Source organism: Rhinopithecus bieti, unplaced genomic scaffold (assembly GCF_001698545.2).
Source record: "Rhinopithecus bieti isolate Rb0 unplaced genomic scaffold, ASM169854v2 scaffold_13029, whole genome shotgun sequence".
NCBI lineage: Eukaryota > Metazoa > Chordata > Mammalia > Primates > Cercopithecidae > Rhinopithecus > Rhinopithecus bieti.
This window is the reverse complement of record NW_016807982.1, coordinates 3,529,324-3,545,921: the sequence shown is the minus strand read 5'-3', so window position 1 is coordinate 3,545,921 and position 16,598 is coordinate 3,529,324. Positions and strand designations below refer to the sequence as shown.

Genomic DNA, 16,598 nt, shown 5'->3' with positions numbered 1-16,598 from the left:
AAAAAAAAAAAAAAAAAAAAAAAAAAAAAATTCTAAGAATTGATGTGTTATTAGAGAAACTTTTCTTTCTGCTCACATACAGATTTTTTAAAATTGATAAATGACAGTTGTACATACTTTTGGGGTACATGTGGTATTTTGATATCTGTATGCAATGTGTAATAATGAAATCAGGGTAATTATGGTATCATCACCTCAAACATTCATCTTTTTTGTGGGTGTTGGGAAGAAAAGGAAACATTTTTGTCATGTATAATTACTACTAAATGAATTAAGTATTTCTTGCTTTTAACACTTACCCTATCCCGTCCGATTGGTAGTGGATGTGCTGTGTACATGTTTCTTTTGCCATCATACCCAGGCTGCCGATCACCAAATATTTGCATCTTGAAGTGCCGCACCATTGTATCTACTACCTCCCTTCACAGTAATGGAGATAATGGCAATTAGCTTTCAGAAATGGTGCACAGTAAGAAAAGCATCATCATACCTTAATCATTTAAATTTGGTTCAGTATTACTTGGAAAAAGTAAGAGTGAAGGTTACAATTGATTCGAGTACTTTAAAAAACAGTTAACTAAAGAAAGGTAGCAACAAGTGAAGAAAAACAACTATAAGATGATATCAGAAGTGGGGAATAAAAGGAAAGTGAGAATAACATTTATAGTATCCTCTCAACCTCCTCTTTCCAAAATCCTCTCCTATGATAAACACAGCCTTATAAGAATAACCTGGCTGGGGCCGGGCGCGGTGGCTCATGCCTGTAATCCCAGCACTTTGGGAGGCCGAGGCGGGTGGATCACGAGGTCAGGAGATCGAGAGCAGCCTGGCTAACACGGTGAAACCCTGTCTCTACTAAAAATACAAAAAATTAGCCGGGCGTGGTGGCAGGTGCCTGTAGTCCTAGCTACTCAGGAGGCTGAGGCAGGAGAATGGTGTGAACCCAGGAGGCGGAGCTTGCAGTGAGCTGAGATCGCACCACTGCACTCCAGCCTGGGTGACAGAGCAAGACTCCATCTCAAAGAAAAAAAAAAAGGTGTAATCCCAGCACTTTGGGAGGCTGAGGTGGATGGATCATTTGAGGTCAGGAGTTTGAGACCAGCCTGACCAACACGGTGAAATCCTGTCTCCACTAAAAATACAAAAATCAGCTGGGCATGGTGGGTGCCTATAATCCCAGCTACTCAGGAGGCTGAGGTAGGAGAATCGCTTGAACCTGGAAGGCGGAGGTTGTGGTAAACCAAGATCGCGCCATTGCACTCCAGCCTGGTCAACAAGAGCGAAACTCCATCTCAAAAAAAAAAGAATAACCTATCTTACATATCTAAGTTTGACACAGAGGTACATCACTGAATGATGATAAGTTTGTCATCAAATCAATATCCTGGCTGGGTGCGGTGGCTCACACCTGCAATTCCAGCACTTTGGGAGGCTGAGGCAGGTGGATCACTTGCGGTCAGGAGTTTGAGACTTGCCTGGCCAACATGGTGAAATCCAGTCTCAACTAAAAAAACTACAAAACTTAGCCAGGCATGGTGTAATCCCAGGTACTTGGGAGGCTGAGGCACGACAATCGCTTGAATCCAGGAGGTTGCAGTGAGCCGAGATTGCACCACTGTACTCCAGCCTGGGCAACAGAGCAAAACTCTGTCAAAAAAAAAAAAAATCCTTATTCAAGTATATTCGTTTTGAGAAAGGGAATCAGCAGGAATTCAAAAATCTGAGGATCAGTAAATCTAAGATCCATGATACACAAACAAATAAGTCAACCCCTTTGCCTCATGCTAGTGATTTATTGTCTTACTCCAAAGTGCTTGTCTTATTCCAAAGTGCTTATTCCAAGCAATGTAGACAAGGGAATGTTGTAAAATACTATCTTTTCAAAAGATTAATATAGCTTCTTTGTTTTTAGAATGAAAGTATTTTTCTCAATCAAGCATCCAGAGCTTTACTTAAGTGTTCTTGCATATATGCCAGATCACACCGTACACAGGCCGTGGAATAAATGCAGTGGCAAAAAAAATGGTGTATAGAGTTTAAGATATGGACAGACCTGGGTTTGTGAGATTTTTGAATGCTAGAGTCAATGAAAAGTTAGGTGCTTTGACTTAGCAACGTTAGTGAGTTTCATATGTGGGAACAATATCTTAAAAGCCAAAATACATCACAACTAGCTAACACATTTATATTACCACAAACAAAATCTGTGGGAAAGTCATGTTTACGAACCAAATCATGCGACTGAAAAAAACTGATGGAGAGATGTGGTATCGTACAATCTCCATTTTAAAGAGCTAACTTAAGAGCTATACATTTTCACACTAGAAAAGAGTAATTTCTCATCTTACATTCTTAAATTACGATCAAAAAGTTTTACAGTAAAGAGCTACTTTCCCCTCTATCCTTAATTAATCTTCACAGCAACCTTGTAAAACAAATAAGAAAATGATTACGGTCCTCATATTAAAGAAAAGAAAAAAGAAAATTCAGAATGGGCAAGTGACCTGTCCCTGGTCACACAATGGTTAAGTGGCAGAACAGCATGACCTTGGACAAGTCACTTGCTCTTTCACATGTCCATTTCTTCATATGTAAAGTTATGATGACAATAATAATATTACTTCCCTTAAAAAGTGGTTGTCTTAATTGAGCAAATACACAGAGTACTTATTTATTTATACAGTGTTAGGTATAACACATAGAGTATTTAGAATGGTGCTTGTCCCACAATAAGCCTATTTACTCTGATCTGCTCATGGGTATCATTCCAAAAATTGTCTTCTCTCCTAAATCATCAAATTTTTCCTCTTTACTGGATTACTCCCTTCAGCATACAAACATGCTCTAATTTCTCTCATCTTAAAAAAAAAATCAGGCCGGGCGCGGTGGCTCAAGCCTGTAATCCCAGCACTTTGGGAGGCCGAGACGGGTGGATCACGAGGTCAGGAGATCGAGACCATCCTGGCTAACCCGGTGAAACTCCGTCTCTACTAAAAAATACAAAAAAAATAGCCGGGCGAGGTGGCGGGCGCCTGCAGTCCCAGCTACTCGGGAGGCTGAGGCAGGAGAATGGCATAAACCTGGGAGGCGGAGCTTGCAGTGAGCTGAGATCCGGCCACTGCACTCCAACCTGGGCGGCAGAGCAAGACTCCGTCTCAAAAAAAAAAAAATCAAACTTTCTTGGGCCAGGTGTGGTGGCTCACACCTGTAATCCAAGCACTTTGGGAGGCCAAGGCAGACAGATCACTTGAGGTCAGGAGTTTGAGACAAGCCTGACGAACGTGGTGAAACCCCGTCTCTACTAAAAATACAAAAATTAGCCAGGTGTGGGGGTGCATGCCTGTAATCCCAGCTACTTGGGAGGCTGAGAGAAGGGAATCAGTTGAACCCCAGAGGTGGAGGTATCAGTGAGTCAAGATCATGCCACTGCCTTCCACCTGGGTGACAGAGTGAGACTCCATCTCAAAAAAAAAAAAAAAGGCCGGGCGCGGTGGCTCAAGCCTGTAATCCCAGCACTTTGGGAGGCCGAGATGTGCGGATCACGAGGTCAGGAGATCGAGACCATCCTGGCAAACACCGTGAAACCCCATCTCTACAAAAAAAAAAAAAAAAAAAAAAAACGAGCCGGGCGATTTGGTGGGCGCCTGTAGTACCAGCTACTCGGGAGGCTGAGGCAGGAGAATGGCCTAAACCCAGGAGGCAGAGCTTGCAATGAGCTGAGATCCGGCCACTGCACTCCAGCCTGGGTGTGAGACTCCGTCTCAAAAAAAAAAAAAAAAAAAAAAAAAAAAATTAAACTTTCTTAACCTCAGTTTCTCCTCATGTGAACATTCTATTTCTGTGCTCCCTTTTGTATCAAAATCCCTTGAAGGAGTTGTCTGTAATTCCTCTTCCCCTTTCTCCCTTGAACTTTCTCAAGGAGGGCTTTTTCTCTACCAAACTACTCTTATCAATGTCCTCCAGTGGGCTCCATATAGCTAAATTCAATGCTCTTTGAACATTAGAAAATCCATCCTTCCAACTTAAAACGTCTTCTTCCTTTGCCTCCAGAGCACCACTCCCCTGGTTTTCTCCTATTCCAGTGGTCTCTCCATGCCAATCTTCCTGATACTTCCTCATCGCCTTTAATCTTTAAGTTAAATCTTTAAATATTGGAGTGCCTCAAGACCCAGCGTAGGAGTCTTATTTTCTCCACCCACATTCACTTTCAACATAATCTCATCAAGTCTCATGGCTTTATCACCAATAAGCTCATGATTCTCAAATGTTTGTCTCCAGCCTGGATCTGTCCCCTGAATCCAATCTTAATACTGTATTCAACCTCCTCTTTTTTTTTTTTTTAGACTCAGTCTCATTCTGTCATCTGGGCTGGAGTGTAGTGGTGCAACATGGCACACTGCAACCTCGACCCCTGGGATCAAGTGATCCACCTGCCTCAGCCTCCTGAGTAGGTGGGACTACAGGCATGTGCCACTGTACCCAGCTAATTTTTTTTTTTTTTTTTTGAGACAGTCTCACTTTGTCATCCAGGTTGATGTGCAGTGGCACAATCTCAGCTCACTGCAACCTCTACCTCCCAGGTTCAAGTGATTCTTCTGCCTCAGCCTCCTGAGTAGCTGGGACTACAGGCACGCACCACCACGCCCAGCTAATTTTTGTATCATTAGTAGGGATGGGGTTTCACCATATTGACCAGGCTGGTCTCGATCTCCTGACCTCATGATCCACCCACCTCAGCCTCCCAAAGTGCTGGGATTACAGGTGTGAGCCACCGCACCCAGCTTTTTTTTTTTTTTTTTTAATATAGACAGAGTCTGGCCATGTTGCCTAAGCTTGTTGCAAACTCCTGGCTTCAAGCAATCCTCCCACCTCAACCTCCTAAAGTGCTGGGATTACAGGAACGAGCTACCACGCCCGACCTCCACTAGCATGTCTAATAGTCATCTCAACTCTAATGTCCAAAACTCACAGGTCGCCTGATCTGCTACTCCCTGCTTCTGCTTCTCTTGCAGTTTTCACCATCTAATAAATGACAACTCCTTTTTTCCCACTAGCTCAGGACAAAAACCCTGGAATTAATCATGACTCATTTCTTTCTTTCACACCACATGTTCAATCCATCCGTAAATCTTATTGACACGACTGTGAAAATATTTGCAGAATCTGACCACTTCTCATCACTATCAATTATACTACTCAAGTCTAAACCACCATTACTTTTCACCTGAATCATTCCAGGTGCCTCCTAATTAATTTCCATGCTTTTCACCCTTACCTGCTAGGGTGCAATTTCAGCACAGCATCCAGGGCAATCCACTAAAAATATAAGCTAGTCATGTCTTAGATTTGTCTAGTCATGTGTGGGTTTAGTATTTAAAACTCACCTAACCAGAGTAAATGACAAAGTGTTATGAATGCTTACAAGCTCTGCATGATAGAGGCCTTCTGAAATTTCTCCAAACTCATCTCCTATCACTCTCCCCCACTCACTTGCTCCAGCAATCCAGAATTATCTGCTGTTTCTTTCTTTCTTTTTTTTTTTTCTTTTTGAGACAGAGTCTCCCTCTGTTGCCCAGGCTGGAATGCAGTGGCACGATCTCCGCTCACTGCAACCTCCATCTCCCAGATTCAAGTGATTCTCTTGCCTCAGCCTCCCAAGTAGCTGGGATTACAGGCACATGCCACTATGCCCGGCTAATTTTTGTATTTTTAGTAGAAACAGGGTTTCATCATGTTGGCCAGGCTGGTCTCAACCTCCTGACCTCAAGTGATCTGCCCGCCTTAGCCTCCCAAAGTGCTGGGATTACAGGCATGAGCCACCACGCCCGGCCCACTGTTTCTTGAATTCACCAAGCTTCAGACTTTGCCTGGGACACTCTTCATGCAGATATCCCTCACCTCCTCTAGGTCGAATGTCACTTTTCAGTGAGACTTTCCCTAGCTATTTGCATACATATATACATATACATATGTGTGTGTATATCTACATATGCATTTATGTGTGTGTGTGTATATATATATACACAAACATATATATTCATTCATATATAAATCTCAGTGGCCCATCCTATCCTCATTTCCTATCTTCCATCTCTACTTTCTTTTTCTTTATTGCATTTATTACCAACTAACAAAGTATATGTTTTGTTTGCTTCTTCATTTATTTTTGGTCTTCCCCATTAGAATATAAGCTCCTGAAAGGTAGAAAGTTTTGCCTGTTTTGTTCATGGTGAATTCCCAGAGCATAGGACAATATCTGGCACAAAATAAACACTCAATAAAATATCTGTTGAACGGATCAATGTTATCCATTACCACCACTTCTACTACTATTGATCTCAGTTACACAATAGCCAATAATGGGTTTACATGAGAATGAACTATACCAGAAAGCCAAATTTTGATCCATATGAGAAAAATATCAAGTGGCGCAAAATATTTAACTTGGCAGAAAAGACCAATCTTAAAAAAGCAAGAATCTTAATATCAAACATTGCCTGAATGTCACTGCATAGAAACAGAGAAAAGGAAAGTGGATGTATATTCAGCACACTGTAAGAATATTTGCTACAGGGCTGTCTTCACACCAGGTAAATTCCTGCTATACAGACCACAATACTTACATCATCTCATCAGGACCACTCTTAGATAATGCTAGAAATAACCAGAGCTTCTCTCTGTGCTTAGTTTTCTCAATACTCCAAGATGACTTTTCTGTCTTTCTTTTCCCCCAAGAAAACATCTGCAAGTAATCTTCTGTATTGATATATATCTTTCTCATGTCCAAAACCAACGTATAACAATAAAAATTTGAATTTCCAGATAGTTCTATTTCCCATAGACACTAATGTCTTCACCTATTTCAGCACATTTTTGCTACCCTTGGTCAATGAAAGAGTGACCTTTCTCTTTCATAATTAAATAAGTGTTTACTGATTGACTAATAATATATATCCAGCACTTTGCTAGAGCCTACAGAGGATAACCAAGTATGGGACAGTAAACCTGCTATTAAGAAACCTATCATCTTAGAGAATAACAAAGCCTACATGTTGGATGAATTTAGAGAACAGTATGATACATAAATAAATTATCTGCACTTAAAACATACAGAAATCCACTCACTCTTTCTAATCCTTACCTGTTGACTCTACGAGGCCGTTTTTCAGGCTTAATATCCACATCATAGTGATACACATCTATTTTAGGAATCTGAACCTGAAAATGATTGGCTAACAGTCGAATTGGTTTTCCAACAGTTCCAAGGCCAGGACGACGAGGTGGCTGAAATAGGCTAGCCGGAGGTCCTAAAGAGATTGAAAGACATTTGCTGTACTATTTTTTTTTTTTTTTTTTTTGAGACAGAGTTTTGCTCTTTCACCCAGGGTGGAGTGCAGTGGCTTGATCCTGGCTCACTGCAACCTCTGCCTTCCAGTTGCAAGTGATTCTCCTGCCTCAGCCTCTCGAGTAGCTGGGATTACAGGCGCCCGCCATCAAGCCTAGCTAATTTTTGTATTTTTAGTAGAGACGAGGTTTCACCACATTGGCCAGGCTGGTCCGAACTCCTGACCTCGTGATCCACCCACCTCGGCCTCCCAAAGTGCTGGGCTTACAGGCGTGAGCCACTGTGCTCGGCCTATTGTGCTATTTATTCTTCCTGTTGATGATGATGATGATGGCTGCAATTATTGAGATCTTATTATTCACTGTATGCATTCTAAAGAATTTGGGGTGTCTTTTGACCTAAAGTTCTCTAGATTTCTAAATATTTTGCCATGTTGCTATTATTTTTAATATAATGACATCAAAATTAGAATGATGAATTCCTCTCAAGCATAGGCTACAGTATAAAATCTTGCATGAGCATTAGTAGCTCTATAGCTACACTTACAAAATTATATGCATTTTAAAAATCATCTCTAAACTCTGGAGCCACCATCCCCAGAGTTGGAAATGATCTATTAATCTCTCACAAATTAGCCTGCATCACTATAAATTGTACATATAGGAGAAGATTAAACTGCAGCTCTATTTATCAACTTATTTGCTAATTTCAATAGTGAAACAATACCAATAAAGCTAGACCTTCTCGTTTATAACTCGATCTTTTTAGAACCTGGACAATTTGAGATTTCTTGTTCATAAGATCTAGTTTATTCCACAGACATTTATTCAGTTATTCAGTTATAACATACCTAACCTGTACTATGGATTCAGAAAGAAGACAGAGCTCCTTCTTTCAAAGAATGTACAGTCTAGACCAGTGGTTCTCAACCTGGGGTAATTTTGTTCCCCAGGAAACATTTGGCAAATATCTGGACATATTTTTGGTTGTCACAACCTGAGGAGTGCTGCTGGCGTCTAGTGGAAAGGACCCAGGATACAGCTATGCATTCTACAATGCATAACACAGCCCCCCACAATAAAGAATTACCCAGTCCAAAATATCAATAGTGCTGAGAAAGAGGTTGAGAAACCCTGGTGTAGACAGAGTAATCTTTCCAAACTATTTTTAAAAAGAAAAGATTCCATAAGTTAAAAAAAACCTTCCATACTCTCTCATGCAAGAGAGAGTTAATATAACATTTCAATGTGTATTATCATATCAAATTCTCGAGAAAGTCATGTAATAAATAAACCTGGTTAACTTTACCTCATCATTTAGCTAACTTTTTTTCCTCCCACAGAACTCTCTCTCTCTCTCTCTCTCTCTCTCTCTCTAAGATTTGAACATCTATTAATACTCAGCAGAAAAGGATCTTGTGGAGCACAGTCTGGGAGACACTTGTTTAGAAAAAATCTGACTCCTTTTTGATGACAGTATCAAGTGGACACTGGCCTAAAAAACGAACATCTTTTCTGCTATGAATAGGCATTGAGCAAAGTGGGCTGTGGTTACAATGGAAAGTTACAACAGGTTCTGTTACTGCAATGGCATTTCACTGAGAACAAAGACTTCACTAAGGAGAGAAAACTTTGAAGCAAGAAGTTGTTCTGGACCCCGCATGGTGGCTCACACCTGTAATCCCAGCACTTTGGGAGGCCAAGGCAGGCAGATCACCTGAGGTCAGCAGTTTGAGACCAGCCTGGCCAGCATAGTAAAACCCCGTCTCTACTAAAAATACAAAAATTAGCCGGGCACAGTGGTGGGCGCCTGTAATCCCAGCTACTCGGGAGGCTGAGGCAGGAGAATCACTTCAACCTGGAAGGCGGAAGTTGTGGTGAACCAAGATCGCGCCATTGCACTCCAGCCTGGTCAGCGAAACTCCATCTCAAAAAAAAAAAAAAAAAAAAAAAAAAAGAATAACCTATCTTACATATCTAAGTTTGACACAGAGGTACATCACTGAATGATGATAAGTTTGTCATCAAATCAATATCCTGGAGGCAGAGGTTGTAGTGAGCTGAGATCGCGCCACTGCACTCCAGCCTGGGCAACAGAGGGAGACTCAGTCTAAAACAACAACAACAAAAAGATGTTGTTCTGGTCCAACATCACTTAGGAAAATTAGAGCAAATACTTTATGATATTTATGGTGACAGATTACCATATTCTAACACTTAAAGTATTAAAAATCATTTTACATATTAATTATTCATTTTCCCACGATATTCTACTTATCCTTTAGAATTTGGTTTAGATGTAACCTCCTTGGAAAGCCTTTCCTGATTCTCCCAGACTAGAGGATCCTTCCTCTGTGTTCAAAAGACTGTCTCTATAGGGGAACCCATAGAGCAAGTATAAGAAACCACTTGTTAAGTTACTCTGGCTCTACTTCACTAGATTACAACTCTTTTTTTTTTTTTTTTTTTTTTTTTTGAGACGAGTCTCGCTCTGTCGCCCCGGCTGGAGCTGCAAGTGGCCGCATCTCGCTCACTGCAAACTCCGCCTCCAGGCGTTCACGCCATCTCTGGCCTCAGCCTCTCGCAGTGCTGGGACTACAGGCGCCCGCCACCTCGCCCCGCTAGCCTTTGTATTTTTAGTAGAGCGGGTTTCACCGTTTTAGCCAGGATGGTCTCATCTCCTGACCTCGTGCATCGCTGTCTCGGCCTTCCCAAAGTGCTGGGATATACAGGCTTGAGCCACCGCGCCCGGCCACAAACTCTTATAATAAATGAACCTCCTGTTAATCTTCTCAATATCTAATGCAGCAGCCATCATGTTGTAAGAATTCAACAAATGTTGAACTGAACGGTGTCAATAATCCCAGGTAGAATCTAAAGACAAAAATGATAATTATTTTTCTTTCTTTCTCTCCCTCCCTCCCTTCCATCCTTCCTTCTGTTCTCTCTCTCTCTTCTTTCTTTCTTTCTCTTTTTTTTTTTTTTTTTTTTGAGACAGAGTCTCGCACTGTCGTCCAGGCTGCAGTGCAGTGCGACCTCGGCTCACTGCAACTCCCGCCTCCCAGGTTTAAGAGATTCTCCTGCCTTAGCCTCCCAAGTGGTTGGGATTACAGACGCCAGCCACCATGCCAAGCTAATTTTTTGTATTTTTAGTAGAGACGGGGTTTCACCATCTTGGCCAGGCTGGTCTCAAACTCCTGACCTCGTGATGTGCCCACCTCGCCCTCCTAAAGTGTCTCTCTCTCTCTCTCTTTCGTCTTTTCTTCTTTTTCTTATTTTGAGCCAGGGTCTTGCTCTGTTGCCCAGGCTGGAGTGCACTGATTCAATCATGGCTCACTGCAGCCTCGACCTCCTGGACTTAACTGATCCTCCTATCTGAGCCTCCAGAGTAACTGGGATACCACGCCCAGCTAATTTTTGCTTTTTTTTTTTTTTGAGATGGAGTCTCACTCTGTCACCCAGGCTAAAGTGCAGTGGCTCAATCTCAGTCACTGCAAGCTCCGCCTCCTGGGTTCACGCCATTCTCCTGCCTCAGCCTCCTGAGTAGCTGGGACTACAGGCGCCCGCCACCATGCCCGGCTAATTTTGGTATTTTTAGTAGAGACGGGGTTTCACCGTGTTAGCCAGGCTGCTCTCAATCTCCTGACCTCATGATCTGCCCGCCTCGGCCTCCCGAAGTGCTGGGATGACAGGTGTGAGCCACCGCGCCCGGCCTAATTTTTGTATTTTTGGTAGAGATGAGGTTTTGAGTTTTGCCATGTTGCCTAGGCTGGTCTTGAACTCCTGGGCTCAAGCAATCTGCCCACCTAGGCCTCCCAAAGTGCTGGGATTACAGTCATGAGCCACTATGCCCAGCTGACAATTATTTTTCAATGAAGCAAAAGCACATAATTTATGCAAAAGTATTCTTTTGTTTTGTTTTTTTTTGAGATGGAGTCTCACTCTGTCGCTCAGTCCGGAGTGCAGTGGCGCAAGCTCTGCCTCCCAGGTTCACACCATTCTCCTGCCTCACGCTCCCCAGCAGCTGGGACTACAGGCGCACGCCACCATGCCCGGCTAATTGTATTTTTAGTAGAGACAGGGTTTCACCGTGTTAGCCAGGATGGTCTCGATCTCCTGACCTTGCGATCCACCTGCTTCGGCCTCCCAAAGTGCTGGGATTACAGACATGAACCACCGTGCCCGGCCCACTAAAAGTATTCTTATTGCCTGGAGTTAAGTTCTACTTCTAGTGTATAGGAGGATCTATCAGTACAATTGATAAGACAGTTACAAACAAGGTAACAAGGCAAGAAGTAAATAGTAAATAATGTGAGAGGTGATGAACATACTGAATTAACTCAATTAAATCATATAAATAACTCAACTCTGCATATTTCAAGATACACTTAAGCAATCACTGTATCATTCACAAAGTTGTAAGAGGCCAGGCACAGTGGCTCATGCCTGTAATCCCAGGACTTTGGAAGGCTGAAGCGGATGGATCACCTGAGGTCAGGAGTTTGAGACCAGCCTGGCAAACATGGCGAAACCCCGTCTCTACTAAAAATAGAAAAATTAGCCAGGTGTGGTAGTGGGCACCTCTAATCCCAGCTACTAGGGAGACTGAGGCAAGGGAATAGCTTGAACCTGGGAGGTGGAGGTTGCAGTAAGCCGAGATCACACCACTGCAATCCAGCAAGGGTGACAAAATGAGACTCGTCTTAAAAAAAAAGAAAAAAAAGTTGTAAGAAATACAGCTTTATAATAGAAATTTGGAAACAGAAACTTGGACCAAATGACTTGCTTAAGGACATAATAAGACTTTGAGTTTAAATGCTAACTAGAATCCAAATCTCCTAACTCCTAGCCTAGCACTTTTTTTTCCCCAATATACTTCATAATCTTGTGGTATGTATTCTTTTTTTTTTTTTTTTTTGAGACGGAGTCTGGCTCTGTCGCCCAGGCTGGAGTGCGGTGGCCGGATCTCAGCTCACTGCAAGCTCCGCCTCCCAGGTTCACGCCATTCTCCTGCCTCCGCCTCCCAAGTAGCTGGGACTACAGGCGCCCGCCTCGTCGCCCGGCTAGTTTTTTGTATTCTTTAGTAGAGACGGGGTTTCACCATATTAGCCAGGATGGTCTCGATCTCCTGACCTCGTGATCCGCCCATCTCGGCCTCCCAAAGTGCTGGGATTACAGGCTTGAGCCACCGCGCCCGGCCGTGGTATGTATTCTTACCTGAAATACTTGATATCAAAGAGGCAGAGGCAGAAGAATTGAAAGAAAATGATTAAGAAGTGGCAAAAAGTAAATACTATTTGTATCTCCTTTCCTTGGCAAAGAGAAAAGTTAGAAGCTGAGTGATAATTTCTTTTAATAAGCTTAGAAGATTTAGTTTGAAAATTATATATTTTTTTCATTCTAGAAGCTAATTTATTTATTTTTCTTTCTTTCTTTCTTTTTTTTTTTATAATTTGGCCTAAACAACAGAGATTTATTTCTACAGCTCTGAAGGCTAGGAAAAATCTGGTTTCTTTGAATTTAGCCAGCTATCTATGTAAGGAAGCAATAAAGCACAGTGGCTAAAGCTCTGGAACCAAATTACCTAGGTTTCAATCCTGGTCTCACCACTCCCTAACTGCATGATGTTGGGCCAGTTTCTTGGCCTCTCTGCATCTCAGTTTCCTCATTTATAAAATGGGCACGTGTGTAATAATAATGGCATCTATCCCATGAGATGATGTGTATTCAAGGTTTAACATAAAGGCTGGGCACAGTGGCTCATGCCTGTAATTCCAGCACTTTGGGAGGCCGAGGCGGGTGGATCACAAGGTCAGGAGTTTAAGACCAGCCTGGCCAAGATGGTGAAACCCTGTCTCTACTAAAAATGCAAAAATTAGCCGGGCGTGGTGGGCACCTGTAACCCAGCTACTCGGGAGCCTGAGGCAGAGAACTGCTTGAACTCAGGAGGTGGAGGCTGCAGCGAGCCGAGATCGCGCCATTGCCCTCCAGCCTGGGTGATAGAGCGAGACTCTGTCTCAAAAAAAAAAAAAAAAAAAAAAAAAAAAGGTTTAACATAGTGCCTTGCAATAGTAAATGATCAGGAAATGTTAGCTATTATAATTGCATTTGTAAATATTATAGTCATAGTTAGTGCTCAAAGGTCCCTGAGGTGACTTTTTTTTTTTTTTTTTTTAAGATGGAGTCTTGCTTTGTTGCCCAGGCTGGAGTGCAGTGGCGCAATCTCGGCTCACTGCAACTTCCGCTTCCCGTGTTCAAGCGATTCTCCTGCTGCAGCCTCAGACTACAGGTGCGCACCACCACGCCCAGTTAATTTTTATATTTTTAGTAGAGACGGGTTTCACTATGTTGGCCAGGATGGTCTTGAACTCCCAACCTCAGGTGATCTGCCCACCTTGGCCTCCCAGAGTGCTGGAATTTCAGGCGTGAGCCACTGTGCCCAGCCCCTGGGGTGTTTTTTTGTTGTTTGGTTGGTTTTCTGTCGTTTTGTTTTGAGGCAGAGTTTCTTTTTGAGGTGTGATCTCAGCTCACCGCAGCCTCTGCCTCCCAGGCTCAAGCCATCCTCCCACTTCAGCCACCCCAGAGTAGCTAGGGCTACAGGTATGCCACCACACCCAGCTAATTTTTGTATTTTTAGTAGAGATGGGGTTTCACCATGTTGGCCAGGTTGGTCTCGAACTCCTGGCCTCAAGTGATCCACCCACCTCAGCCTCCCAAAGTGCTGGGATTACAGGCATGAGACACCACACCCAGCCCGGTCCCTGAGTTTTATTTTCAGGGTATCCCCAAAACGTGGTGACAAGTCAGATAACAGGATTCTCTGAAAGGGCAACTGATATGACTTAACATAGAACAGATGAAGTCAGCCTTAATGAAGAGGAGACGATTAGATTAGAAGTCAAATGACCCAAACTCTGGTCTTTATTCCATCATTTGGCCTTTTGAAACCCTAATGAAGTCACTTCATCCTCTCTGAACCTCACTTTTCTCATCTGTAAAATGGGATAGCTACCTGCCTTGCCTACCTCCCAGAGGATTAAATGACCTAATAGTTATAAAAGCACTTTACAAACTATAAAGTACTGCAAACAACATATTGCCAAAATAAGTGGTAATCTAATTAATTATATTTCTGAGTATTGGCAGAAACTGAAACAGGTTGCGGGGAGGCGGTGGGCGGGGACGGACAGAATAAGACTAGACTAAGGTTTCAGGGACTGTTCAAGTGAGGAGGGCACAAAGCACTAGATCCAGGTGTGCTCTGCCAGAGAAGCAGGGATGATTCTCCAGGTTCTAAAACAGCCTGGATGAATCATCCCACAGGACGATCAACTCCCTTTGCTCTGATTCTATGCTTAGCAGGCAGCTACTTATTAGTTGGGTTTCCAAGGTACTGCAACACCAAAAAAGGAGTTTGCTAGAGAGCAGACAGGAAAATATTCCACTCAACAGAAAAGATCTATGTGACATTCTGGCTTATTCATTAGTGTCTTATAAATATGGTTAGTGAGAATTAATTTTCCACAATCTGAACAATCCTGAGTGAACCACTAAATCCTCAAACCTGCAAAAGCTAAAATCAAACAAACAAAAAAGAGTCCCTGGGCAGTGCCTGACATCACCAGGTTGATCCTTTCCATGAAATTCAGTTTATGCCCACAGTTACACAGTTTCTTTTGATATCAGCTCATAAATGCAACAGTTGTTTCAATTATGAATTACTAGGGGGAGGGAAGAAACATTTGTTGAGGCAGTAGTCTCTATAGTAAGACTTCTCATATGCTCTCATTTCATTCTCTCAACAATCTTACAGAACATAATATTACCCTCAGTTTATAGATGAGAAAATGAAAGTTCAAAGGAATTAAGTAATTTGCCCAGGGTCATACAACTATTACACTACTACATTGAATTTGAACGGAAGTCTGTTACATTCCTAAAGACCTGATCATGTCTTTAGCCAGGGGACATATCTTAAGTTAACCTGGCATAATACACCGAAGTTTATCAAATAATATTAATGCGGCAAGCCAAATTATTTTTAAAAGGCATATGAAATCTGATTATGAGGGCCTTTAAACAATACTTGAAGAAGCAAATTAGGGTGGAGTTTAATCACTCAGCTATGCAAACAAGTGCTAAGTAAACAAACCTGCCAAGTTTCCAAACTCAAATGGCAACTCAAATTGTCTACGCATTAAAAAGACGAAACACTCTACGACTAAGTTCATTATGTAGGTAAGATTTGAATATTAAAGTTAATTCCACCACAGCCCCTAAACCCTGCGCTACTTAGCCAAGGCATTAGAAACCTGTTGGGCTTTGAGGTGGAAGCACCAGGCCCCAATACTCAGGGCACTCGTTACAACCTGGAATGGTTCCTCTGGTTTGGATAGAGAGAAATAACCAGAGGCCATCCATATCCACAACAAATTACAGTTTCCAAAGCACTTTCTCCTTCATTTGATCCTCACAACCACTCATAACCCAATTAGAAGAGAACTCAGGGCACTGAAGCCTGTGCTGGAGCAGACTGGCTGGCAACTCCTGTGTCACTCAAAGGCTGGCCCGGACCACTCTGTGACTAACACACAGACTGAGTAACAGATAGAGGCACAGAACCATGTTCTTCGGGACATCAGGGCCTTTCAGAAAGGATGGGCATTTTGTCCCTTGACCTTCAGAGATCATGAGAGGTGTTTGGATGAAGTTCTTCCTCATCTGAAGGCTCTGGACCGTCTGCCAATGCAAAGAAAAACAGGGGCGCGGCCCCAAACCAGGACTACCGGCTGCTAGCAGGCGGCGGGGCCCTTTTCCCGGTCTGGGCCAGGCCTCCGCGCGCACTGGGTAGCGGATCGCCCCTTCTGAGGCCCAAAACTACCCTCGCCGCGATCCCGGGCACAAATCATCTCCCCGACGTGAGGCCAAGAGTGGCCTTCGCCCGGCGGAGCGGGTCACCTTCCCGAACCTCCCCCCCGGACCTCAGGATCCACCCAACGGCCGGCTGGGGCGCGGTCACCGCCCCCCAGGCCCGGGTCAGCTCCCTCGGCTTCGTGCTGCGGGGCTCGGGTCCCCTTCCCCGAGGCCTGGCGGCCCAAACCCGGCGGGGCGACGGGGCAGCGAAAGTCCCGGCCGCCCGCCCCGGGCCCCGGGTCCCCGGTCCCGCCCCGACCCGAGCTCGCTCCTCACCGGGTCCCAGCGCCTCCATGGCGGCGGCGGGGGCCGCCTCGCCCCGGTCCCCGGCGCCTCCCGCT

General features: G+C 43.6%; 1 protein-coding gene across 1 annotated transcript in view; it reads right to left on the bottom strand.

Moving 5' to 3' along the window:
- AGO4 (argonaute RISC component 4) overlaps positions 1 to 16,592 on the bottom strand; it is a 55,450-nt gene extending 38,858 nt beyond the window's left edge. Inside the window, 3 exon segments of the mRNA XM_017884545.1 lie at positions 300 to 420; positions 7,142 to 7,307; positions 16,534 to 16,592. Coding sequence (XP_017740034.1) covers positions 300 to 420; positions 7,142 to 7,307; positions 16,534 to 16,552 — 306 coding nt within the window. The 5' untranslated portion in view covers positions 16,553 to 16,592.
- Between the last annotated feature and the right edge of the window lie 6 nt (positions 16,593 to 16,598).